At 48.2% G+C, this 22,988-nt stretch overlaps 4 protein-coding genes across 14 annotated transcripts in view; 3 read left to right on the top strand and 1 right to left on the bottom strand.

Moving 5' to 3' along the window:
* The first annotated feature begins 27 nt into the window (after window positions 1–27).
* LOC103317333 (low-density lipoprotein receptor-related protein 6-like) lies at window positions 28–1,770 on the top strand. The gene is made up of 3 exons (XM_031921898.1): window positions 28–605; window positions 668–1,294; window positions 1,364–1,770. Exons 1-3 carry the CDS (start codon window positions 34–36, stop codon window positions 1,707–1,709), a joined length of 1,545 nt encoding a protein of 514 aa, XP_031777758.1. The 5' UTR covers window positions 28–33; the 3' UTR covers window positions 1,710–1,770.
* A 378-nt stretch (window positions 1,771–2,148) lies between these two features.
* On the top strand, window positions 2,149–4,948 carry LOC107982063 (low-density lipoprotein receptor-related protein-like). Its single transcript, XM_016989447.2, has 6 exons — window positions 2,149–2,348; window positions 2,431–2,502; window positions 2,584–3,104; window positions 3,169–3,764; window positions 3,843–4,460; window positions 4,517–4,948. The coding sequence occupies exons 1-6, from the start codon at window positions 2,261–2,263 to the stop codon at window positions 4,860–4,862; spliced, it is 2,241 nt and encodes a 746-aa protein (XP_016844936.1). The 5' UTR covers window positions 2,149–2,260; the 3' UTR covers window positions 4,863–4,948.
* Window positions 4,949–5,712: 764 nt separating this feature from the next.
* On the top strand, window positions 5,713–8,522 carry LOC107980527 (low-density lipoprotein receptor-related protein 4-like). 2 transcript variants are annotated; one of them, XM_031921904.2, is made up of 2 exons: window positions 5,713–7,066; window positions 7,145–8,522. In XM_031921904.2, the coding sequence occupies exons 1-2, from the start codon at window positions 6,840–6,842 to the stop codon at window positions 7,359–7,361; spliced, it is 444 nt and encodes a 147-aa protein (XP_031777764.1). In that variant the 5' UTR covers window positions 5,713–6,839; the 3' UTR covers window positions 7,362–8,522. Both variants share the same exon structure in this region, with proteins under 2 accessions (XP_031777764.1, XP_031777765.1).
* A 704-nt stretch (window positions 8,523–9,226) lies between these two features.
* LOC100116798 (protein neuralized) overlaps window positions 9,227–22,988 on the bottom strand; it is a 55,824-nt gene continuing 42,062 nt past the window's right edge. For 6 of the 10 annotated variants that reach the window (XM_031921889.2, XM_031921890.2, XM_031921894.2 and 3 more), the window contains 3 exons: window positions 12,972–13,138; window positions 11,984–12,552; window positions 9,227–11,897 (listed from right to left, as the gene is read on the bottom strand). In XM_031921889.2, the coding sequence (XP_031777749.1) occupies window positions 10,811–11,897; window positions 11,984–12,552; window positions 12,972–13,138 (1,823 nt within the window). In that variant the 3' untranslated portion in view covers window positions 9,227–10,810. Of the gene's footprint in view, window positions 11,898–11,983; window positions 12,553–12,971; window positions 13,139–13,272; window positions 13,389–14,826; window positions 15,192–18,133; window positions 18,884–21,425; window positions 22,918–22,988 lie in introns of those variants that run through there. The other 4 variants (XM_031921891.2, XM_031921888.1, XM_031921895.1 and 1 more) reach the window with 4 other exon arrangements.

Genomic DNA, 22,988 nt, shown 5'->3' with positions numbered 1-22,988 from the left:
TATGCAATGTGTTATTAGATTGCCAGGGTCAGTATGGACGGATCAAACATGACCAAGATTCTGGAAAACCCCCGTCTGGCATCAGTTTTATCGATAGACAGATCGGTCAAACGAATCTACTGGTCAAGCCAGTCAAACATCGAAAGTGTAGACTACGCTGGTGCAAATCGTCAAGTGATCACATCGATTACTTCACTTCCGTTGAGCCTGACAGTTATCCGTGGCCAGATCATCTGGTTGACGATTAATCTTACAGGTCGGAAAATGCTTTGGACCTGTAGACTCAACAAAACTACGGGTTCGTGCGATTCTGTTAGGGAATTACAGCTTAATAACAATGAAAATATGTTTAAGATAAAGGGCTACGACTCCGAAGAGATATCCTCTATAATGAATTCTACATCGAACCCTTGTACAACGGACAACGGAGGATGTGAACAGTTCTGTCTGTTAAGTAACAGCGTTAGGAAGGGTTACAGTTGTGCCTGCAAATCAGACCAAAGGTTAAAGGAAGATAAGAAGAGTTGTGTCGGACCTACCGATCAAGCTTTTCTCATGTACGTGCAAGGCGCCTTTGCTCGAGGAAAGATGCTCGATCATCTTGGGTAAGTCAGATTTGCTCTCACGTAATTACTGACCGAATTGAAAATTCATTACTCTATTCCAGGGCTAACGACAGCGAAGAATTGAGATTTGGCGAAGCAATTTACCCGGTGGGCTTGCGGCTACTTCCATTAGACAAATACGACACGATTTACTTTGCTTACGACGTACGTGAGCGCCTGATTTACCAAGTCGAGAAGGGCAGTGTAGTAGAGACTAGCCTAATAGAGTATGACCGACAGCCTGCCCTTATCGACATCATACCAAAAAGCGAGGCGCTGTACTTAACGACTGACTGGGTTTCCAAACTCATCTACGTATGCACGAACATGGCTAAAAAGTCAAGCGCTAACGAAATCCGCATTTACCCGTACCATTATTATGCAAACATGGAGAGCTACAAGATCCTGGTTCAGTTTGAAAAGAAGTACAGACTGGGAAGCATCGTTGCTCATCCAAATCGTGGTTACGTGTTTTTCATATTGGCCGAGTTGGGAGCCACCAGTATTCAAACAAGGATTGTAAGGACAAACAGCGATGGTACAGGCAAGCACTTCTTCCTGGAAAATGAACGGTTACAGAGATTTGGTTTGGCGATTGATTTTCTGGACGATAGACTGTACTGGTTCAGTAAAGACGGAACAGAGTTGAAAAGCATCAAGGTTGATGGCTCCATGGATTCTTTAAGAAGGTAAGCTCAAAGTATAACTCTTGCTTGCAGTTACGAAGCTCAGTAAGTTACTCCTGGTTTACTTTTCAGCATCAACATATCAATGATATCCTATCCAATGTCCATGAGCTTCGACAAAAACTTCGCCTATGTGGGCAACTGGACACACGTCTGGCGCCTGGATAAGGCAACCGGAGCTTCAGCCGTTCACTTGAAACACGTGAATCCAGACATGCAGGATTTTCTATCTGGTGTAAGCTACCACAATCTTGCGGCTCAACCGATTATCGATAATCATCCCTGTGTCATTGACAAAGGCGGCTGTCAGACTTTCTGCTTTGCCGTTCCCGACGAAAAAACTCCCAAAAAGTTGAATAAGAAGTGCGGATGTTTCGAGGGGGAAAATCTACAGTTTGATGGAAAAAGTTGTGTCTGATACAATGTGTGATTAAGACCAGTAAGCATTATTGTGTGAATAAATAAATTTTGTTATAAAATTATTATTATTTAAATGATTATAATTCCTTGTTATTCCTTAACTATTTGTAAACTTAACATTTTACTGATAGTTGCAAATGACATTTTTTATCTATCGATTTTCTTACTCGCGAAGCAATTATACAGATAAAATGGTTCAGAATTACCCTAACAAAAAGGTCAACTTTCATAGAATAAAAGCTCAGTTTATCATTCGCATTATAGATTTATCGAAATAATCTTTTGCAGTAAAACGATATCTGAGATCTTACTAAGATGTAACTCTATTAAATACTTGGAAACATCGATCGCATAAGATAAGACAGCGCAATGACTCAATTTCAATTTTTATCTTCGCGAGTGTGTTATCACTGCTGAAATGCTGTTTAAGTTAAGTTACTAGTTAAGTTCCAGTTTTCTTGACAGGATGACAGCAAAGTTCGTTTTCTCTGGCTTTTCTTGGGAAATTAATTATTGATATTAATTTTAAATTCTCGAAATTAAGTTGAAATGGCGCTGAAAAAGTGCTTTTTATGGGGCGGAGCTTTGGTTGTTATCACAGTCGCCATTTCCATGACGCTATATCTAGTCTTACCAGGTAAACCACCTTCTGCGTATTACGTATCTTCGTTCAAATAATTATCGAACGAAGACTTCAATTACTTATTTTTTACACAAAGGATCTAACGATGGAGCCAAGGGTACTGAAAATCCCGGGAATGGAAGTCACGGAAGCAACGAAACTAATGGAGGTAAACATATCTGACATACCATGTATTACAATAAGTAAACGAACATTTTGTTAAATTAAGACAATTATGGCTGACGTTCAGAATCTAACAATGGAACCGAGAATGGTGGAAATGCCAGTAATGAAGAGAACGAAAGCGGTGGCGAAGATAACATCAAGGCTTTTCCACGGACGTTAGTGATCAAGAGCGGTAGTTGCATTCTTACGGGTATGGATGTCGACAATCTCAGCAATAGAACTTTTGTACACGAAGACTCGAGCTTCGGCACCGGCTGTCAATTTGACTTGTATTTGAGGGATTCGATCTTTTACAATGATCATCCCGAAAGCATTAAGTCTACCTCAGACAAGTATCCCGAGATGGCAATACCGGCCAACTACTACACGTCTGGATTCAAGCAGTCGTGGTACACTCTCGCAGTCGACTTCGTCAACAAAAAGGTTTACGCGATTTCGACCCAAAAAAGTGGTGAAGCTTACAAACTCTTTGTGTTGGATATTTTAAAGCAGCACTACGCCATTGTGCTTACCGATTTATATGCGCCTACCGATCTGGTTCTCGATCCCGCTGTGGGATTGCTCTTCATCTCGCAGCAGTCGTCGGTGAGTGAAAGTCGAATAACTCGCACATTCATCGACAATTTCATAATGAATCGTGACTCATTAGATTTTAAGAGCAAGTATGGATGGCTCGTTACCAACCACAATTCTGAACCGTCCCGACCTAGCACCAGTCGTGTCATTAGACAGCTCAACCCAGAGAATCTACTGGGCCACTCAGTCAGCCATCGAGAGCGTGGACTACGCCGGCAATGACCGCCGCGCAGTCGTGAAAATCAGTACCAGTCCTCCAACCGATTTGGCAAGCATCGGTAACCGAATCTTCTGGCTAACCGCTGTGTCTGCATCATCGAATAAAAAGACGTTGTGGACCTGCCAGACCAAAGGGTTGAGCGGTGCATGCGATTCAGCCAAAGATCTGCAACTTGCGGACGACTATAATGTAGGTCAGATCAAGGCCTACGATTTTCAGGAACTGTACTCTGTTGTGAGGACCAAATCGAATCCTTGCAGGAAGGATAATGGAGGATGCGAGCAGCTTTGTCTGTTGAGTAATAGCAGCAGCGAGGGTTACAGCTGTGCTTGCGAACTAGGCCAGAAGCTGAAAGAGGACCAGAAGAGTTGCACTGGAACTATCGGCCAGGGTTTCTTGATGTACGTGCAAGGCTTATTTTTCCGTAGCAGGATGATGGATCATCTTGGGTAAGCGATCCGCTACTCGCATTTTGTTGAACGTAATCGTAACGAAGTGTCAGGCAAGTGAACATTTTTTTCTGTTAGTATCAAGGACGAGGAGTCTCGATTCGGTGAAGCGATCTACCCTGTGGATGTTTTTACGGGCCCACTTAATAAAGCCAAGGTTATTCACTTTGCGCACGACGTACGCGAGCATCTGGCCTACTACGTTGACGACGAGGATGTGAGGGAGCTAAGTTTAGTAGAAATCAGGAAAAAACCATTCATCATCGATTCTACTTCTGATAGCGAGATTTACATTGCCACCGACTGGGTTTCAAAAACGATCTACTTCAGCATGAGCTCGTTCGAAGACTGGAGGAGAAAAAACTCGTTGCGTGTCTACCCCTACGGCTACTTTTCGAACAATAGGTATTACAAGAGTCTGGCCTCCTACAACGACCAATACAGGATTAGGAACGTTGTAGTACATCCGAATCGTGGTTATGTATTTTACATACTTACGGAGCTGAATAGCGATACCTCGAGGCTGGTGAGGATAAACAGCGATGGATCGGATAAGCAGGATTTCCTAGAGAATCGGCGAGTCAGGGAAATCGGTCTGTCGATTGACTTTCTAGAGGACAGACTGTGCTGGTTCAGTGAGGATGGAACCAAATTGGAGTACGTCAAGATCGATGGCTCGATCGATTCGTTAAGAAGGTAAATATTTATAAAGTTTAAGCTAGTGATTTTACTTCACAGAATTTTGATTTCAGCATCGACATTTCAATGGTATCCGCTCCGCAAACCATGACTTTCGACAAAAGTTTCGCTTATGTCAGCAATTGGGCAAATGTCTGGCGCCTGGACAAGGCAACCGGCGCCTCAGCTGAGCGTTTAAAACACGTGAATCCAGAATCTCGAGAAATGCTGTCCGGTGTAAGCTACCACAGTCCAGAAGCACAACCTCTTATCGACAATCATCCCTGTGCTGTCAATAAAGGTGGCTGTCGGAGATTCTGCTTCGCAGTGCCTGATAGCAAAGAGCCTGTAGGACTGAAGAAGCAGTGCGGCTGTTATGACGATGAAACGCTTCAACCTGATGGAAGGACCTGTGTTTAAAATTATAGGACTAAGCCATTCACGTTATAATTCAATGCTTGCAGGAAAGAAAAATATGTTTGTAAATAAACTTTATATTATATTTATATATGAAAAATTCTTATTGTATTACAAAAACTCCATGCATTGTTGTATGCGCGTATAACTTTTTCTTATCATCAGTCACTTTCTACAGATATATTTTATGTCGGTTTGCTCGACGACGAGCCGCGCGTGCGTTACTGACGATTTAGTCATCGACATCAAATCGTCGTCCCCGGTTTGCGATTCGAACAATTAGAAGTACAATAAGTCGGAGCTGCGTTATCGCCAAGTGATAGCGAGCGTCCGGCAGCTGTAGCTTTAGTCGCCAGTCTCTCTGGAAGATTTGGAGAAAGACATCGATCTCCGAGCGAATAAATATATGTGTATCTTATCGACTCGGTGTTTGACTCTTCGCAACTTTCTCTTTCGCAACGTAGCTTTCTTGAAATTTGAAAAGATCAATAACTTCTGATAAGAACATGCAAAAATCGTCTGCGGAATCCAAACGAGTTTATCATCGTTGATACTTACGTATGATACTGAAGTTTTATTCGAATTCGCACTTTCAATTTGCTGTATAATCAGCAGCAAGGTTGACTTTTTAGGGATTTTATTGGAAATAATAGTGGTTCAGCTAGTTTTCAAGGTTTCAGAATTATAATGTCGAAAAAATGCCTTTGACGAACTGGAGCACTTGCTGTCATCGCGATCGCCGTTATAGTACTGCTTTGGCTATTCTTACCAGGTAAACGATTCCATTTTATTAGCTTTTTTGGCACGTCTAATAGATTATTGTAAAATTTTTTTAAATGATTCAAATGAACAACAGGATTAAATAATAAACCCGAGGGAGAAGGCAATCCGGGTAGCGCAAGTACTGAAAGCAGCCAAAGTACTGAAAGCAATGAAAGTACTGAAGGAGTCCAAAGTACCGAAAGCAACGAAAGTACTGATGGAGTCCAAAGTACCGAAAGCAACAAAAGTACTGAGGGAGTCCAAAGTACCGAAAGCAACAAAAGTACTGAGGGAGTACAAAGTACCGTAAGCAACGAAAGTACTGAAGGAGTCCAAAGTACCGAAAGTAACGAAAGTGGCGAAAGCAATGATGGTGAAAACGTCGAGGCTTTTTCACGGATGCTCGTGTTCGAGACTCGTTCGTGCAAACTCACAGCCTTGGATGTCGAGAATCTAACCAACAGTTCCATAATACACGAGGGGTTCAACTCCAGCCGAAAATGAAATTTTGAATTGTACTTGAAAGACTCCATTTTCTTCATCAATAGCACCGACACTATCAAATCGACTTCGGATAATTAGCCCGAGATGAAGATACCAGCCAATGGATTCGCCATTAGTTTCAATGTCGTCTCGTACACAATGGAAGTGGACTTTACCAACAAAAAGTTATACGCGATCTGGAAACACTATACTGAAGTTTATAAACTCTTTGTACTTGACCTGGTGAAACAACACTACTCCATAATACTGACTGACTTATATGTGCCAACTGATCTTGCGCTGGATCCCGCTGTGGGATTGCTCTTTATCTCGCATTATTCTTCGGTGAGTGAAAAACATAATGTATTTTATCGTATGCATAACGAAATGATTTTTAAATTGTCAGATCCTGAGAGTCAGTATAGAAGGTTTATCGCCTATGCATATTGTGCAGCAACCAGCAAATTCTCGACTGGAACCAGTCGTATCCGTAGATAGGACAGAGCAGCGAGTCTACTGGTCCACGTATACTCAGGTTGAGAGTGCAGACTACGACGGCAACGATAAACGCTTTTTCGCGCTAATCACAGTTTTTCCGACCCACTTGAGAGTTATCGGCGGTCATCTCTTCTGGTCAAACGATTCGACATTATGGACGTGTCAGACCGATGAGAAAACTAGCTTATGCAGTTCCGCTAAGCAATTGGTGAAATCAAAGGTTACGACTTCAAAGAAATGTACTCTATCGTTAAATCCAAGCCAAATCCCTGTGCTAAGAATAACGGTGGGTGTGAACAGCTTTGTCTGTTGAGCAACAGCACTAGCGAGGGTTACAGCTGTGCTTGCGAACTGGGCCAGAAGTTGAAGGAAGACCAGAAAAGCTGCGTTGGAGCTACCGATCAGGGTTTCTTGATGTATTTGCAGGGCGATTTTATTCATGGAAGGGTGATTGATCGTCTTGGGTAAGTCGAGTTTACCTATAGATTGTTAAATGTGAGCATCGAGAAGTGTCGAGTTAAAGCGAACATTTTTTTGTGTAGAATCAAGGATAACGACGAGCCGCGATTTGGTGAGGTGATCTACCCAGTATTTACTCCAAGTTTCACCGTGGAAAAGGCCAAAGTAAGACATTTTGCCCACGACGTTCGCGAGCGTGCAGTTTACTTTGCCGACGATATAGCTGTATGGAGAGTAAGCCTAGTCGATTTTAGAAACAGTTATTACGGGTATAGGATTTCAATTGCAAATTACGCCTAGCCACCTACTGGGTTTCCAAGATGATCTACGTTAGCATGAGCTCCTATGATGACGTCGCCACGAAGATAAAAAACGAGTTGCGCGTCTACCTCTACGGCTACTACTTCAACCCAATTGTAGAATACAAAAATCGACATTACAAAAGTCTGCTCCGCTACGACGATCAATACAGACTTAGAAGCGTTGTAGCCCATCCAAACCGTGGCTACATGTTCTACGTACTTACGGAAGTGAAAAGCAATACTTCGAGGCTGGTGAGGATCAACAGCGATGGATCGGATAGGCAGTACTTCCTGGCCAATCGCCGTGTTAGGGAAATCGGCCTGACGATTGACTTTCTAGAGGACAGACTGTGCTGGTTCAGTGAGGATGGGACCAAGTTGGAGAGCGTTAAAATTGATGGCTCGATTGATTCGTTAAGAAGGTAGATATTCTGAAATTTTTGCTTGAGTAGGTTTAGACATCGGTACATATCAATGGTATCCGAACCATATTCTATGACTTTTGACGAGAATTTCGCCTATGTAAGCAACTTTAGATGGGCCTGGCGCCTGAATAAGAAAACCGGTCATTCGGCTGTGTATTTGAAACACGTGAATCCAGAGAGGCACATGTATTATCCAGATCTACTGGCCGGTGTTAGTTACCACAGCAAAGCGGCTCAGCCGATTCTCGAGAATCATCCCTGTTTCGTTGACAACGGGGGCTGTGAAGCTTTCTGCTTTGCGTTGCCTGATAGCAAAGAGCCCACGAGACTGAAGAAGCAGTGCGGATGTTTGGAAGATGAAACGCTACGACCTGATGGCAGGAGTTGCGTAAAAAACGTATACTGAAGAGCCGTTTTTGAAATTACTTTAAGGCAGCATTAATAAAATGATAAACTCGATTATCAGACAACGCGTTCGTGATTTCAAATTATTTATAGACAAAGACGAGCCCCAAGAAAGTAATGCTTGTCTTGCCACAGTATCAATATTTATTTGATCGATTTAATCGCATCTTTATCGTGGCACTGTTATCTTCGGATAAAATAATAAAAATGGGAATCCCCTCACTCGTTATCAAAATTGTCTAGCACTTGGAAAATCCAACCATCGTTTCTGCACTTTGTACACGTATCATGCGATGTTTAAAAAAATGCGTTCGATTCACTCACACAGGTAGGAAAAGAAGAAAGGAGTATGGTTAATCGGGCGGTGATAGAGAAAGAAATCGTTCTTGGAGGTAATACAGGCTTTTTATTGATTAAAAGCAAAAAACGCCGGCATCAAGGTGACGCTAATTTTTTGTCGTATTTTTTTCCACTTTTTATATTACAATATGTATAAATCTGCATAATCGACGTTACTTTTCATTCTATTCTCGTTAACTATTATATTTTTAGGTATATAAAGCAATGACAGTCGCTTTTGTTTATAACAATTGTTCGTTTCCCTTTCGATTCTACGACGACTAGAAAGAGAATTAGGAAATAGTCCGTGTCACAACGAAAACGAGTATTTAAAAGTATACAAAGTTTTACCTATACGTTACACCTATTCCTGTTCTCCTCTCGATCGCTATGATATGAGTTCAGTAGTTATTCGTTCGTTTATGCAACTAGGTATGCAAAGATTTCATTGAATATTGTAAAAAAGCGGAGTCGCTCTATAAAGTCACGCGAGATACATACTCGTGATGCACATCTATTAGTTACATAGTCCATTTTGCTTTCTCTTTTCAATCCGTATATAAGTTACCCTCGGCTGGACGACATTTTTTCATCGAGTATTCGACGAAGTCGATTTTTATTTAATCGTAACCAAGGTGAAAAAAAAAAGATAGGGTCGGGTGTGATAAACAAGGTGAAAAAAGCAAGCGTAGTGTAAATGTACATGGATTTTTTATTTTTTTCCACAGCGAATTTTCACTGTCACGTGAAAATTTCAATGTAGTATATATATATGTATAAATTACCGCTTCTCTTCGAATGTCGAGTATACATATGTGATGTTTGTGTGTAAAAAAAAACAGAAAAGAGGAGAAGGTCGTGCCATGTGCTGGCGAAAAAATATTACAATACACAGTTGGCGGATCCATAGCAAATGTTAATAATGCATAATAATTAGCAATCAATAATTGTAATAATGATAATAATAAGAATAATAATAATATTAATAATGATAATCATTAATGATGATAATAATAATAGCTACGATGTAAATATTATTATCGAATATACTTTCGTTCTACCCTTCGCCAATGACTCAATAAAACCCCCTTACATAGCTATAGAAAAGTCGAATCGGAACATCGTTATCCTCTCTCGCTCATTTGCCTATTAATATCCACATATATATCATACATCTCACAGCACATTCACACCTCGCTTAAATAAAACAATCGTATCTCTCGTAACCGACAGCTCGTCCATCTCGTTTAAACAGAATCCGGCGATCTAGACAACAATTTTTTTCATCTCCTCTACTATACGTCCTCATAAAAATTTATCTCCCCTCGCACGCTAAAAAGAAACATTAAATTTTTTCCCCTCAATTTTCGGATCGGCAGACGTGTGCGCTGCCGTTCGCTGGACTAGAGATTTCACTACTGCAACTTTCTCCTCCCATCCTCGCATTACAGTTGCGCGGCTCTTCCTCGTCGCGTCAGCGCCAATTCTCCATTCCGAACAACAAATCAACGCTCTCCAGTGGAAAAATGCGTGCGCGCGTAGTGTGTTTGTTTCTCGCATGTGGTTTTTATTTATTTATTTATTTTTTCAAATAAGAAAAACGGAAGAATGTCTCGCACATCTTAAGGCACGGCCTTTCACGCAGGAAAGAGCCTCTCGACTATCTCAAGAAAAATAAAACGGCTCAGTAGGATAAAAGCGCGAATCGCTCGTTTGGCATCTCAAACCTATATCTTCTCACGCATACAATCATCTTTCTCGCGTACACATAAAAAATATCGACGGCTAAAAACAGCTCTCCTCTCTTTCTGTCTATCTGTCTGTCTCTCTCTCAACCCCCCAAAGACTCGGTGTCGTGAAGAATCTCTTTGGTTAATGCAAACTATACGCACGTCACTCGACATCATCATCATCATGCGCGTTCGCTCGCTCGCCGGGAAGATCACATCTTCGCCGCCGGCTCGGTTACAATCTACGTTCGTTTATAGATATATATGTAATATAATCTAATATAATAAAACACTCTCGTATTATCGGTAGCGCGACTCGTCGATCAAGCTAAAATCAGCAGCAGCAGCAACACATAGACAGTCATCGTGAAACATAAAATGAAGAACGGGCAGGAGTCGCAGCGCGAAGTTTGAAAACAGAAAGTAAACGAAAGAACGGGGAAGGGGGCGCGCGCATAATTGACAGGACGCTCTTAGCGAACCGGCGCCCTCCGACCGTGGCTAGTGCTTCGTCTCTGTGCCGCCCCAGCGGCGCAGCGCTCCTCGCTTCAGGACTTGTAGATGCGGATGACGTCCCTGATGGGTGCCCGGCACATGGGGCAGTGACCGCCTCCCTTTCCTTGCCACTGTTGCATCGCGCACGTGTAGCACATGCACATGTGGCCGCACGTGTAGAGCACGCTATCGATGGTGCGCTCGTAGCAGATCGAGCACTCGCTGGGCTGTCCGGGATTCGGGGGCTGGAGCTTCTCGCTCCACTGCTGGAGGCACTCGCCCTCCGTCGACTGGTAGGTGACCGGGTCGACGTACGTCGAGGATCCGGTGGAGGCCATGGTGCCGGTGAACTGCAGCCTCTGCATCGGTGCCGGGGCTGCGGCGGCCGCGGCAGCGGCTACTGCCACCGTCGACGAGGACGACGAGGACGATCTGTGGGCGGACGCGTAGATGGGCTGGGGCGTGGGCGGCGGTGGCTGCGGAAAGTTCTGGGGCGGCAGGTTGACGACGAGGACGGTACCGCCGCCTACCGCGGGCTTGAACTGCACGAGCTCGGAGAAGCGCGAGAGCTCGGTCGCGGCGTTGCTGTGGTTGGCCGACTGCTGGGCCGGCTGGGCGGTAGCGGGCTGCGCCTGGCTCGGGGCCGGGGCCTGTTGCTGGCGCTGTCTCGGCGGCGAGCTCGGGGGCCGGCTGGCGAGCATGCGCACGCGCTGGGTGCTGCCGTAGACGTCGACGAACGCGTAGAGCTGGAGGCTCTGGTCGACGTGCATGACCACGTTGGCCGGGCCGCCGTTCTTGCTCATCTGCACCTCGCCGAAGTGCGTGACCGTGAAGGCGATCTCGTCGCCGGGCTGGGGCATCGAGGCCACGTCCTTGGAGACGACCCAGTACTCGGGTCTGTCGAGCAGGAGGTCGCTGTCGTCGGGAAGGTCCTCGACGCTCAGGCGGGCCGGGTCGCAGGAGGTCAGCCCGAGGGCCAGGGCGCCGACGTACATGGGCTCGGTGGCGAGGATCTGCACGACCAGGCGCTCGCCCAGGACGAGCGGCCGGTTCGTGAAGGCGTAGCCGTGGCAGAACTCGGTGTCGGTGCGCGTGGCCACGCACTGCTGGTTGCTGAAGCGGATGTTGCGTCCGCGAGTCCTGTAAGGCGGAGAACGAGGGCAAGAGTTAGAGAGCGGGTTCTAGCGTGTATGAGAAAAAGAAGCGAGCGCCGTGCGGATACTTACGGATGGAATGGCAGTGGAGTGAAGAGCACACCGGGCGGCTGAAACCTGAGTCCCGGGAGCTCGACGTCGGGCTCGTGATGAATGCTGACCGTCTGCATCGAGGGCACGATGATCCTCTCGACGTCCCTGCCGGCATTGCTGGCGTCGTCCATGGCCGAATGCCTGCTATGCTGGGCGTTGTCCTCGTTGCTGTGCTCCTGACCGCGGCGGACATTGTTGAAGTGCTGGCGGTTCGGGTCGACGAACTCGATGGCGGTGCTGTTGCCGTAGACGTCGATGATGGCCCAGAGCGGGCTGCGCGTCTCGACGCCGCTGAAGAAGACGCCCTTCTCCTCGCCGTTCACGCCGAAGTGCACGTCGCCGGCCGAGGTGACGTAGTAGAATAGCACGGTGTCCCTCTCGGCGAAGCGCTCGGCCAGAGCCTTGGCCCAGTAGCCGGGCTTGTTGGTCAGATCGGGGCAGGCGTAGCGGGGCAGTCCGTTGCGCAGGTTCACGGGGTCGTTGCTCGTGAAGCCGAAGCGGATGACGCCGCTCCAGTTGTCCGAGATCTCGAGGAACTTGACGCACACCTGTGGAAAGAAGGAGACTCGTTGTAGCGAATGTATTTTCCGCGCCGTTCAAAGAGCAAGACTTTCGAAAGGCCCTGTCTATCTATTCAGAGGCGGAGAGACAAGGTCGCGGGCGCACGAATTAATAAAGCAGCACAAGCGTCGAAAAACTCGTCCTGTGTATAATAGCCTCGGATTCCGTGTCTTTTATTCTCTTTCTCTCGAATTTATCGCCGTGAAATTCGGCGTAAACAGAGGTTGAAAAAAAAGGCGCGGCCGACGAAAAAGGAAGTCGGGGGATTTCACCTGTTTCGCCGCGGAACCGTGCAAAAAAAAAAAATAGAAAGAGTTGGAAATTCCACTGTTATAATAGAATCGAAAGTCGCGGCGCCGTGGAGCGTGAACGCGAACATAATAGAAAAATCGCTTTAGAAATTTACCTTCTCGCCGACGCGTACGGGTCTGGCGCTGAAGGTGACACCCTTGCAGAAGCTCTCGTGCCTCCTGGCGATGGTGTTGCCGTTGCAGAGACTGATGTTGTCGCCGTGCACCTGGTGGAACGTCAGCGGCGGCAGATTGTTCGTGCCGGCGTTCGAGGATCTCGGGGCTGTAACACAAAAGGGAGAAAAAAATTGCGTTAAATTGCTGTGCTCTCCTCAATGGCTCGCGTATACTGAATGAAAAATCCTGTTGGCCCTCGCGTGTTTCTTATTATATCGATTGAATGGAGAATATGTATACCGCAGAGGCTAATGATTCGCCTTCCGCTCGGACGCAGTCGGAGGAACTTCATCTCCTGCCTCATTTCTTTACTTCGATATTCACGGATGCGCACCGATCGAGCGCCGATTTTCGACTGGCACTGCTTGCGCGCTCTGCTTTTTACGCTGCTGTGGAGGGGCCGGAAACTCTCGACGGAGGAAGGAGACGCGCGACCGCAGCCAGGACACTCTCGAGTGACATGTCCCCTCTTTTTTTTTTTTTCTACTCTAATTGTCCGCGTGCGTGCTTCTCTCGTGTTTTTGGAAAGACTAGCGAGAGTAAAGGCCCAATTAATGCGTAGAACCGGTCGGACACAATTAATCTCTCGTTGCGCCGCTTTTTCCCGCAGTCGCTATTACTCAACGACGGCAAGAAACGTTCGCAGGGCTGAGTCCTTTGTCCGTCAGCGCGATATCGAGTGTCTGGTAGCGGAACGGCCAAGATAATCCTCTCCGGCGTTCCGTAACGCCGCTCGCGGTGTGAGCTCGGCCGTTCGTGGGAAAGTTCTCCAGACGCTCGCTGTACGCCGGGAATTACACGTTCGCTCGATCGGAGCTTCTTCGATTCTCTCTCTTTCTCTCTCTCTCTCCCTGTAGTTTGATTGATCAGAGAGAGAGAGAGAGAGGAGTAATCGATGCGCTATTTATAAGCGACTCCGAGAATAGAGTCACGTGCCGTCGCGCCTGCTTTTTTCCCCGCGTCACGCTCTCCTTTTTTTTTTGTTCTACCGTCAGCGTTCACCGTTAGCCCATTGTGTCGCGGAGGAAAGCTTTGCGACGCAGGAGGAAAGCTTACGGCGCGAAATTCAAAAATCGAAGATCCGAGCGACGCGTGGGAAAGCCGAGGCATAGATTCGATATCGAGTTCGCGTGCGCAAACGGCTTTTAATAACGCCGAGCGCATACAGCCAAGGTTTTCCGAACTGTGCATTAGAGAGAAAGAGAGTCGGCTTGCGCGCGAGTTCCCACGAGGAGCGCGCTCTTTCTCTCCTCGTCGCGCCCCCACCATCAGCTCGCAGACGTGCGGGCATTCTCTCTCTTTCTCTCGACGTGCTATGAGTGTATACTGCGCGAACGGCTCGGAAAACGGTGAGCGCTGAATTTTCTCGGTGCGCGCATAGTTAGCCGCCGCTCGAGTGTGAAACCTATGTGGAATTCTTGAGGGTGTGTGTGTGTGTGTGTGTGTGTTGTTATTATTGCCGCAGGTTTTTTTTCTGTTTTATCGAGAAAACGAGACGGAATGCCGTCAGGAGAGTAATGAGGATGCAGCTCGCGTAGAGCTTAGGCTCTTTGTTCTCCAAAGGTGCTACGAAGCTTTCCCTCTTACGCAACTGTGCCGCGTGGGCAGGTAAAGGGGAAGCTCGCTGACTCTTGATAAGTCGTATATTGACAAACACAGCCTCTCTTGACTTGAAACCTCAGCCGTGCATAATACGCGTGTTTACAGAGCAGCGGCGGCGGGGGAGAAGAAAGAGGCCGCGCTCTCCAAGTGGGTCGAGTAAGAGAGATTTGTATTATAGAGAGCGAAACTCACCGCTGGTACTATTGGAGGATAGCCGAAGCCGAGCGACCCTGGTGGCTCCGCGCACGGTCAGCGGGCGCCTCGGTCTCTGCAGCGACAGCGACATCCTTATTCAACGAAATTCGAATTTCCCGCGCGCCTTGTTTACACATAGACTCTCGCGCACAAAGGACACGACAAGATGGCGCTGGGGGTCGAAGGGCGTCCCTCGAATAGGAGCGCGAGGCTAATCGCGGCGCTATCGGCGCTATCGGCTTCGATCGGTAAGAGATCGGTTCGGCAGGACGATAAGGGCCGGAGCGACGAGAGGAGAGGAGGACAAACGGGTGGAGGTTGCGAGGACCAAGAGACGGCGAAGCGGGAAAGAGAGAGACGCGGCCGGCGCGACGCCAGCGAGTAGACTGAGAGAACTGCGCGCTGTGTGTGTATAATACGGCCCCGGCACCAGCTGGCCCGCATCCGACAGGCACTGGTGGTAGGGACAGGGGAGCGTCCTGTGCGTGCGGAGCGCTGCCGCGAGTTATAAACACAAAGGCGCGGCTGTAGCTTGCTTCTCTCTCTCTCTCTCTCTTCTCTTTGATTCGCTTTCGGAGCCTCCTTCGCGCTCCGCTCTTCTATCTCCGTACACGTATATAGGCTGTGCAAGTGTGTTACACACAGAGACGAGTCTTATCGCGAGGAGAGAGAGAGAGAGAGAGAGCTTGTTAATGAGCGCGAGCGCGCGTCTGGGTAATTGTTTTTCCGTCCGGAGGCTCCGCGGAGCTACGATTGCGAGCGCTCTACGGCTCCTTTCTCCGCAGCAGCCTCGTTCGCGGTCATCCCCGAGAGAGAAAGAGAGAGAGGATCTAGTAGGAGCAACGAACTCTCTCCCGCGCACGGCAGGATTGAAACTGCGCAGTCCCTCAAGTGGGTCGTCGCGATAACGCGACTGACTCGCACACTCTCTCTCTCTCTCTCTCTCTCTGTTTACCTGCGCGGTAGAGAAAAAATTTTTCGAATGTATGAGCGCGCACGGGCAGCAGCTGCCGTTTCGGGGTGCAACGGTCGGCACCACCTGGCCGAGGGGGACGCGCTCGCGCGAGTCGACAAAGAGCGACTTTATTGTGAGCGTCTGCTGCCGCTGCCTTTTTTCATTGTGTTCCACGGCGTACCTATGGCCGGCTTCCGAAATACCCTTAGTGAGAGAGAGAGAGAGAGAGAGAGTCGAGCTATGCCATTGGCGGCTGTGATAAAGCTCGCGCAAGGGGGTTGTACCTGACCGGCCGGCGTACTCGCACAGCCTTGAAAAGGATCGATTGTTCACAGCGTTTGTGCACTGAATCTACGCACTTGCACATCGGCTATGAAACTAGAATGCTAATGCGAAGTTTGGACGTTGAAGATTCTGTACGGCGTTTATATAGGATTAAAGCGAATTACAAATAATGATAAGGACAACGGAAAGCTCGTGCGAAACAAAGCCGACGTCCGTCCGCCCAGCCGAAATCGATGCACGCGTGCGGCATCACCCACACTCTCCTCTCATCTCCATGGCTATGCAGCAGCCCGGTACTGGCCGCCCCATGGGGGTGTGCAGAGAGAGAGAGAGAGAGAGAGGAGTTAGCGGGGGCGACTGTGGAGCAGCAGCGGCGCATATAGAGGCTGTATCGATCTCCTCGCACCCAGAGACAGAGCAGCGAGAGAGAGAGAGAGAGAGAGAGAGAGAGAGAGAGAGAAACCGTCGAGGGGGGCTGTTGTCAGGGGGTTTTCGGATGGACCCGCGATATCGCGTATACAGCACGCATGCATCTGGCAAGTGTCTCGACTGCTAGGATTTTCAGTTTTCCATCGCTACACTCGAGTCTAAGAAGAAGAAGCCAACGGCAGATGTTCCCGCGTAAGGATTCCCACGGACGTCCTGCCTTCGGAAGCCCCGTCGGAAGAAAAAAGTGGATGCCCGCTTCCTTCGAAGGAAGTAGTAGGGAGATTTTTTGGGAGCCGTAGTGAGAGAGAGAGAGAGAGAGAGAGAGAGAGAAAAAAAGTATAACAACGGCTTTTCGCGATCGAGAGGCGCGATAGAGCGAGGCTCGGAACAACGGTCGCGAGGTCAACGCTTCTCTCTGCACTCAGCGGTTCTCAAATTCCTCGGACGATTGAGGCTCGTTAGGCTAATTAATCGAAGAAATCCCTCGGTTTCTCCGAGACTTCCGGACTACGCGACCCGAGACTCGGGTCAATTATACGTGCGGCTTAGTCACACCAGCCGCGTGTGCTATATATATATATATAGCAGTGAGAGATGCGGCCAATTGCGCGTGGGTCGTGTGCGTATTATAGAGAGCTGAATTCCCGGCGCATACGGCGAAATTGGATTCGTGGGCGGACTGTGCGGTTATGATACCCCGAGTAGACGCGACATTTGTTCCATTAACGCCGAGAGAGTCTCTGCGGAGAGAGGCTTCGCGGCGGCTTTTTAAAACCGATCTCAAGGAGCGACATGTGTATTCGCCTCTTGGGTATAATGGATAGTGAGAGAGAGAGAGAGAGAGAGACGGATACTCTAGGGGGTGTAGGGGTCGCCACTCGGCCCCCTTTTTTCTTTAAAAGAAAAAGACGATTCGAATTCGGAGCTGAAATTAGGGCCTTGGCCGCGCTCCACTTCCGGCACCTGCCGATCGACTCTCTTCCGAAATTACCGATTTCCACTGGTAAACAAGGAAAATACACCGGTATACCAGAGGCTTACAGCTGATAGCGCGAGCATTATGTATACATACACACGGCGGTGAGAGAGAGAGAGAGAGGAGAAACCGGTTCCTGACGTCAGAGAGATGTATAGCGGCGACACGCGGTCCAGCGGCGCGAGTCGTGGTCAGTTATCCTCCGGCGACCGTTAACCCGCGGGAGGGTTAAGGCACTTGGAACTCGTCTTCTACCGATGTTTATGCACTGGTGCGAGTATACAGGTATAGGGAGCACGCGTCAGCTGTCCGAGTTTTTCCGAGACATGTGAAGGAGGAGGGGTAGAGAGACACTCGAGAGGGAACAGCTGTGTGTCGAGGGGCTGCTGCTGGCGCGTGCCGGAAACGTAGAGGAGGGAAAAAAGAGGGAGAACGATCTGGCCGGCGCTCGGATCGAGATAGGACACGCGGCCCGCGTCGAGAGATAAGAGAGAGAGAGAGAGAGAGAGAGAGAGACCTACTTCGGAAATAGGCTAGGATCGATTTTTTCTCTCTCAGCTCGCGACCAGCACAATATGAGAGACGGCGATGAAAAAGACAAGAAAACAAGCAGGAAGTAGCTTCCGGCGGAAAGGCGGGAAAAAAGAAACAATGCCTACCTAGACCCATTTTCTTCTTGAGCTTTTTCAGCACCTTCATCTTGCTCTTGAGCGGCGCGAGAATGTTCGTGTTATCACTCGGCGAGCTCTGGTGATGATGGTGATGATGATGGTTGTGCGAGTGGTGGTGATGGTGACCGTGAGCGTCTTGATGATGATGATGGTGCTGCTGCTGCTGCTTGTGCACCTGGAGCCCCGGCATCATCACCTGCTGCGGCTGATGCTGATGATGATGGGAGATGTGTTGCTGGTGATGGTGATGGTGATGCTGCTGCTGCTGCTGCTGCTGCTGCTGCTGATGATGATGATTGTTCACGGGCTGCATCATGCCACTGTTGTTCGCCTGGCAGCACTGACAGCCGTTGAGCTTGCTGGCACCGCTGGCGGAGGAACCGGCCGGCCCAGAGGAACCACCGGCTTGACGGATCGCGCACTCGGTCGACGACACTCCCATTATTGTCGATGCTGATGACTCAACTCGACTAGCACTGTTACTACTACTCGGCCTCGAACTGCTGCAGGCTGCGAACTTCCGAAGGCGCGCGAGCAGACACATATGTACAACGAAGAGGCTCTCAGCAGTGGCACCGCATGTCCACCGGCGAGAAACTTACACGACGCTTGTGTACAGGAGGGAAAAGAGAGAGAGAGAGCGGACGAGAAAAGGGAGAGCAGAGCGACTGCTGGACTGAGTGAGTGAGCTGCTTGCTGCGAAGCTCGTGAGAGACTGAGGAGTCTACCGCCCGGTCGCGGACTAGTAGTGCCGCTCGCCTCTCCTCCGCGCGCGAGCCAACGGCCAATCAACGCAGAGCTACTCGCCCCACTCGCTGCACCGCCGTCAGCTGGCGTGGATGTATTTCGTTGCGAAGGGAGTAGGGATGAAGCGGCGCGCGACCGCCGGGACACATCAAAGGAAGGGAGGGCACCTGGTGCTGCTGCTGCTGCAGCACAGCTGCCCTTGCGTATTACCTGGACTCTCTCGCGCGCACCGGGCCTCCGCGAGGGAGGGAGAGAGAGAGAGAGAGAGAGAGGCGCGTGTTGCCGGGGAGAGATGAACAGGGAGAGCTTTCGTTGCCATGGTGTATGCGCCGAGCGATCTCTCTCTCTCTCTCTCTCTCTCTCTCTCTCTCTCTCTCTCTCTCTCTCTCTCTCTCTCTCTATGGGGTTTTGCCGAGAGAGATGCGCGACCCCTGTGACGATCATTCCGATGGATGCTGGAGTTGACTGCTCGAAAAACGTCACTTATCGCCGATGTGCGAGCTTGCGAGCTTGCGCTGAGTAACGCTCCTCGATGAAAAAGAAAGCGAGGAGCTCGCTCGCTGTAAATTACGTGCTTATTACTTTTGCAATTATCCGGCACCTCTTCTTGTCGGTGCGCTTGGGAGGTGTGTAGTAGTAACGATTTTCCGCTCGATTGATTCCGCTCCGATACAGCCGAGCATCGTCTACGCTAATTAATTTCCCGATACGTCGCAGCAGCGGGCATTGTTTCCGCCGTGTATAGGTACAAGAGCGAGTATAGTGTAATGAAAAATAGTATCGGTTATCGGCTGCATCGGTCCATTATGGGAAAAATTCCGAACGCATCGATTTCAGCTTGTTTGCCATTATACATAGTACGCGAGGATGAGACGTAGGCGAGTTTCCCAGAGAGATCTCGTGTTTCCATGGGACTGAGCCGAGCGCCGACGTCCCATGTAACTTCGTGAGCGAGCGCATGACTTTGCTTACCGCTTCGCGAGTAAGTAGTCTTGTGCGCTATAACGGGTAGCGCTAGTTCATTGGCTCGTCTAAGCGTGTGTGCACTGATGGAATTTTAATTCGGGTGGAATTGATCAATAAATGATTAACACATCGACTCTAACGAGCGCCTGATGACTTTTAAGCGCCACTTGCCGAGTCCCGCAATTTGCGCCCCCGAATGACTCTGCGCACTGTATACAGCGTAAACAATGCATATACATACGGGGAAAAAAATCGCGCGGTCGCTCGTCGTTCCCCCCCGAGTCGAGGGGGACAACGATCAACGCGCAGGTGTTATCATGAGCGTAGCCTCCTCTCCCCCTACTGTACTCGGTTCGTTGATTTGGGCGCACGAGGCATAATCGTCAATGGAGGTGTTTTCAAAACAGCCGCTCGATAAGAGGATGGTTAGCCGGTCGAGGGGTAATGCAATTCACACTTTTACATTAATCGAAAATCAAGTGAATGGAGTCAACGCATCGGTGTGAAATAGTATATTGTGTACCAAGGGCGTAAAGTGGGCTTTTTTAGGCCGAGTGTGGATTTTGCAGTACGAGTCAAGGCGAGTTAGCCCGAGCTCAAGGCGAGGGCGTTTACGAGCCGCAGATGAGTACTGCAAAATCCACGAGGCCAAAAAGCCCACTTAGCCCTTGGTGCACACCATATTTTATGTAACGCGCGGACGTATTTTCGCGTTTTTTCGTACGTGTTAAGAGGGACTGATGTGACTATTTTTTGACACGGCAACCGTGCTCTTGTCTTGTTCAAACATTATATAAAAGTCAAATTATTTTTGTTTTTGTAAATAAATAATTGATTTTAACAGTATCGAATTTATAGTGAGAAAATTGGAAAAAATGAAATAAAGTATTATGTAAAGGGTTTTAATGAAAAAAAATAAGAAATTTCGACAATGTTAATTTATATTTAGTTATAAATTATATATTGTTCAAGAACATCTGCGGGCAATAAAGGCCATTATTGCCCGCAGAATTTTTGAATATGCGGGCAATAAAGGTTTTTATTGCCCGCTAAAATAACTTTTTTGCCCGCCGGTCAAAAAAGAGTCACTTTAGTCCCTATTAATAGGTACGAAAAAGGCGAAAATCGTTCGCGTGTTACATAAAAAATTTAAAGGATCCGTTGCATCCGCCCACTTTTCGAAAAGGAAAAAAAAAATAAATGTCACAACAACATATTACTGATTTCAGGACGTTTTTCCCTGCGGACAAATACGGCCTTCCACGAAAAGAAAAGGAAACGCATCGAGCCCCCGTCGACTTCTCAACGCACAATATCACGCCTCTGACTGCTCTCGTCGCGCAGCTTGGAGTCACACGCTGAGAGATTTTCCTTTCTGTGCAGCGCGCGAGACTTGTATTATTATTTTTTTTTCCCGTGGAATATGGTCGACAGCTCCGATGCGCTTCTCTGCAGCTATACGATATAGCGAGGAGATTATTGAAACGATGAATCGAAAGTTAACGTACAAAACCTGCCCAAAAAATAAAATTAATAATTGGCGCAAAAACAATCCACCACGGCTTACTCTGTTTTGGCGAGTAACTAGCAGCGACTCCTCTCTCCTTTTCCTTCCGCTGCTGCTGCTGCTGCTTCTGCGGTTTCAGCCTCTTGCGATTCTCCTTATCGTCGCCGGAAGCCGCGGCCCCGTTGCCGCTACCGCGATTATCGTCCGGCGAGTTCCGCTTTCCTCCACGAGGTCTGGCCATATTACACGCTCTTTTTTTTTTTATTCGCTGTTTTTCTTTCTCTTATCACTCTGTCACAAACACGCGCGCGCGGGCACTTTTGGAGACACTTTATTGCGATTTTTTTTTTGATTTTCGGAGAACGAGACGACTGGCGTCGATGGCGGACCGAGCGCGAATGCGAACGCGTCGTCGTAACGGACTTTTCAGAGAAGAATAAGAGACTGGTGTGCGAGTAGGTATACACACAGGTAAGAGTGAGATATGGAGGAAGTGTATTCGCGATCTTACCGAGGGGTGACTGGAGGTGCCAGTTTCGGGACTGGGGTAGCTATTGATTTTTCGAGCGTGAACGTTACGCAACGATGTAGTTACAACTTTTTAAAAAAGTCGCTTCTCTTCGATCGCCCGACACACACGCACACGCGCGCGCGCGCGCGCGTAATAATACAGTGAAAATCACGTACACTCTGTCGCGCAACGCTATTGTGCACTGCGGACTATACTCTCCGATGGAAAGCGCAATATTACAATCTGTGCTCTGAATTTTCTCCTCATCGACGCTTATCGTCTGCGCATTTTTCACTCCGGATAATCGGCCGAAGAGCGCAAGAATGAAAGAAAGAAAGGAAGAGAGGGAGCTGCGAGAAGGCAGATAAGAACGTCGGACCTTTGCCCACGCGCGATTATGCAAGTCACCAGTGTGCGAGCTTTATCGTGTGTAAAAATAAGCTAATTGCACGCGCTGCTCTGGTGATTTACAATAATAGAAGGATAGGCTCTCTCTCTCTCTCTCTCTCTCTCTCTCTCTCTCTCTCTCTCTCTCTCTCTCTCTCTCTGTATGTGTATATAGTTGTGCTGCGATGAATTATTAATGAACGTAGGATGGCTCGCGCGCGCGTTGTTCTATTGATATTTTATGCGAGAGAGAAACGCGAGTATGCGAGGAGGGAGATTTTTTTTTTAATTAGGGGGTATTGAGTGAGGTTATAGCTGTGTTGGATGGTTATCGCTATATTTATGTTTAATGCAGGGCTATACACTCAATCTGCTCTGTGTAATCGATTTATTTATGAGTAACGAGTTGCGAGAAGTCGCACATAACCTTACGCATTTCCTCGCGCATAACCAGTAGCGAGCTTCCTCGTATAACTCCGTCGTCAGTTCGCGCGCAGCCGTCAGCTCCCGAAGAAAAAAAAAATCCACCGCTAACGAGGACCTAACCTCACTTTTCCGCTCGCCAAATGACACTCGTCCCGTCAGACCTTCCAACAATGTACATATTCCAGAGAACCGCGCGAATACCGCTAGACGCGCGCGTTCGGAGCACCCACTACACATAGCCGCGGCAGCGTCATGTGCGGCCCTCGAAGAAAGAGAAAACGGTGAATAAGTTCCGTTCG

The sequence above is a fragment of the Nasonia vitripennis genome, chromosome 1, assembly GCF_009193385.2.
Source record: "Nasonia vitripennis strain AsymCx chromosome 1, Nvit_psr_1.1, whole genome shotgun sequence".
Taxonomy (NCBI): Eukaryota; Metazoa; Arthropoda; class Insecta; order Hymenoptera; family Pteromalidae; genus Nasonia; species Nasonia vitripennis.
Note: the sequence above shows the minus strand (reverse complement) of the source record. Positions and strands in the feature narration are given on the sequence as shown.

Excerpts from the sequence above, each read along its gene's own strand:
- LOC103317333 (XM_031921898.1), top strand. The coding sequence starts at position 34 with ATGGACGGATCAAACATGACCAAGATTCTGGAAAACCCCCGTCTGGCA. Across the intron at positions 606-667 it reads AAGATGCTCGATCATCTTGG|GGCTAACGACAGCGAAGAAT; the intron begins GTAAGTCAGATT and ends ACTCTATTCCAG. Across the intron at positions 1,295-1,363 it reads TCCATGGATTCTTTAAGAAG|CATCAACATATCAATGATAT; the intron begins GTAAGCTCAAAG and ends TTTACTTTTCAG.
- LOC107982063 (XM_016989447.2), top strand. The coding sequence starts at position 2,261 with ATGGCGCTGAAAAAGTGCTTTTTATGGGGCGGAGCTTTGGTTGTTATC. Across the intron at positions 2,503-2,583 it reads AAGCAACGAAACTAATGGAG|AATCTAACAATGGAACCGAG; the intron begins GTAAACATATCT and ends GCTGACGTTCAG. Across the intron at positions 3,105-3,168 it reads TCATCTCGCAGCAGTCGTCG|ATTTTAAGAGCAAGTATGGA; the intron begins GTGAGTGAAAGT and ends GTGACTCATTAG.
- LOC107980527 (XM_031921904.2), top strand. The coding sequence starts at position 6,840 with ATGTACTCTATCGTTAAATCCAAGCCAAATCCCTGTGCTAAGAATAAC. Across the intron at positions 7,067-7,144 it reads AGGGTGATTGATCGTCTTGG|AATCAAGGATAACGACGAGC; the intron begins GTAAGTCGAGTT and ends TTTTTTGTGTAG.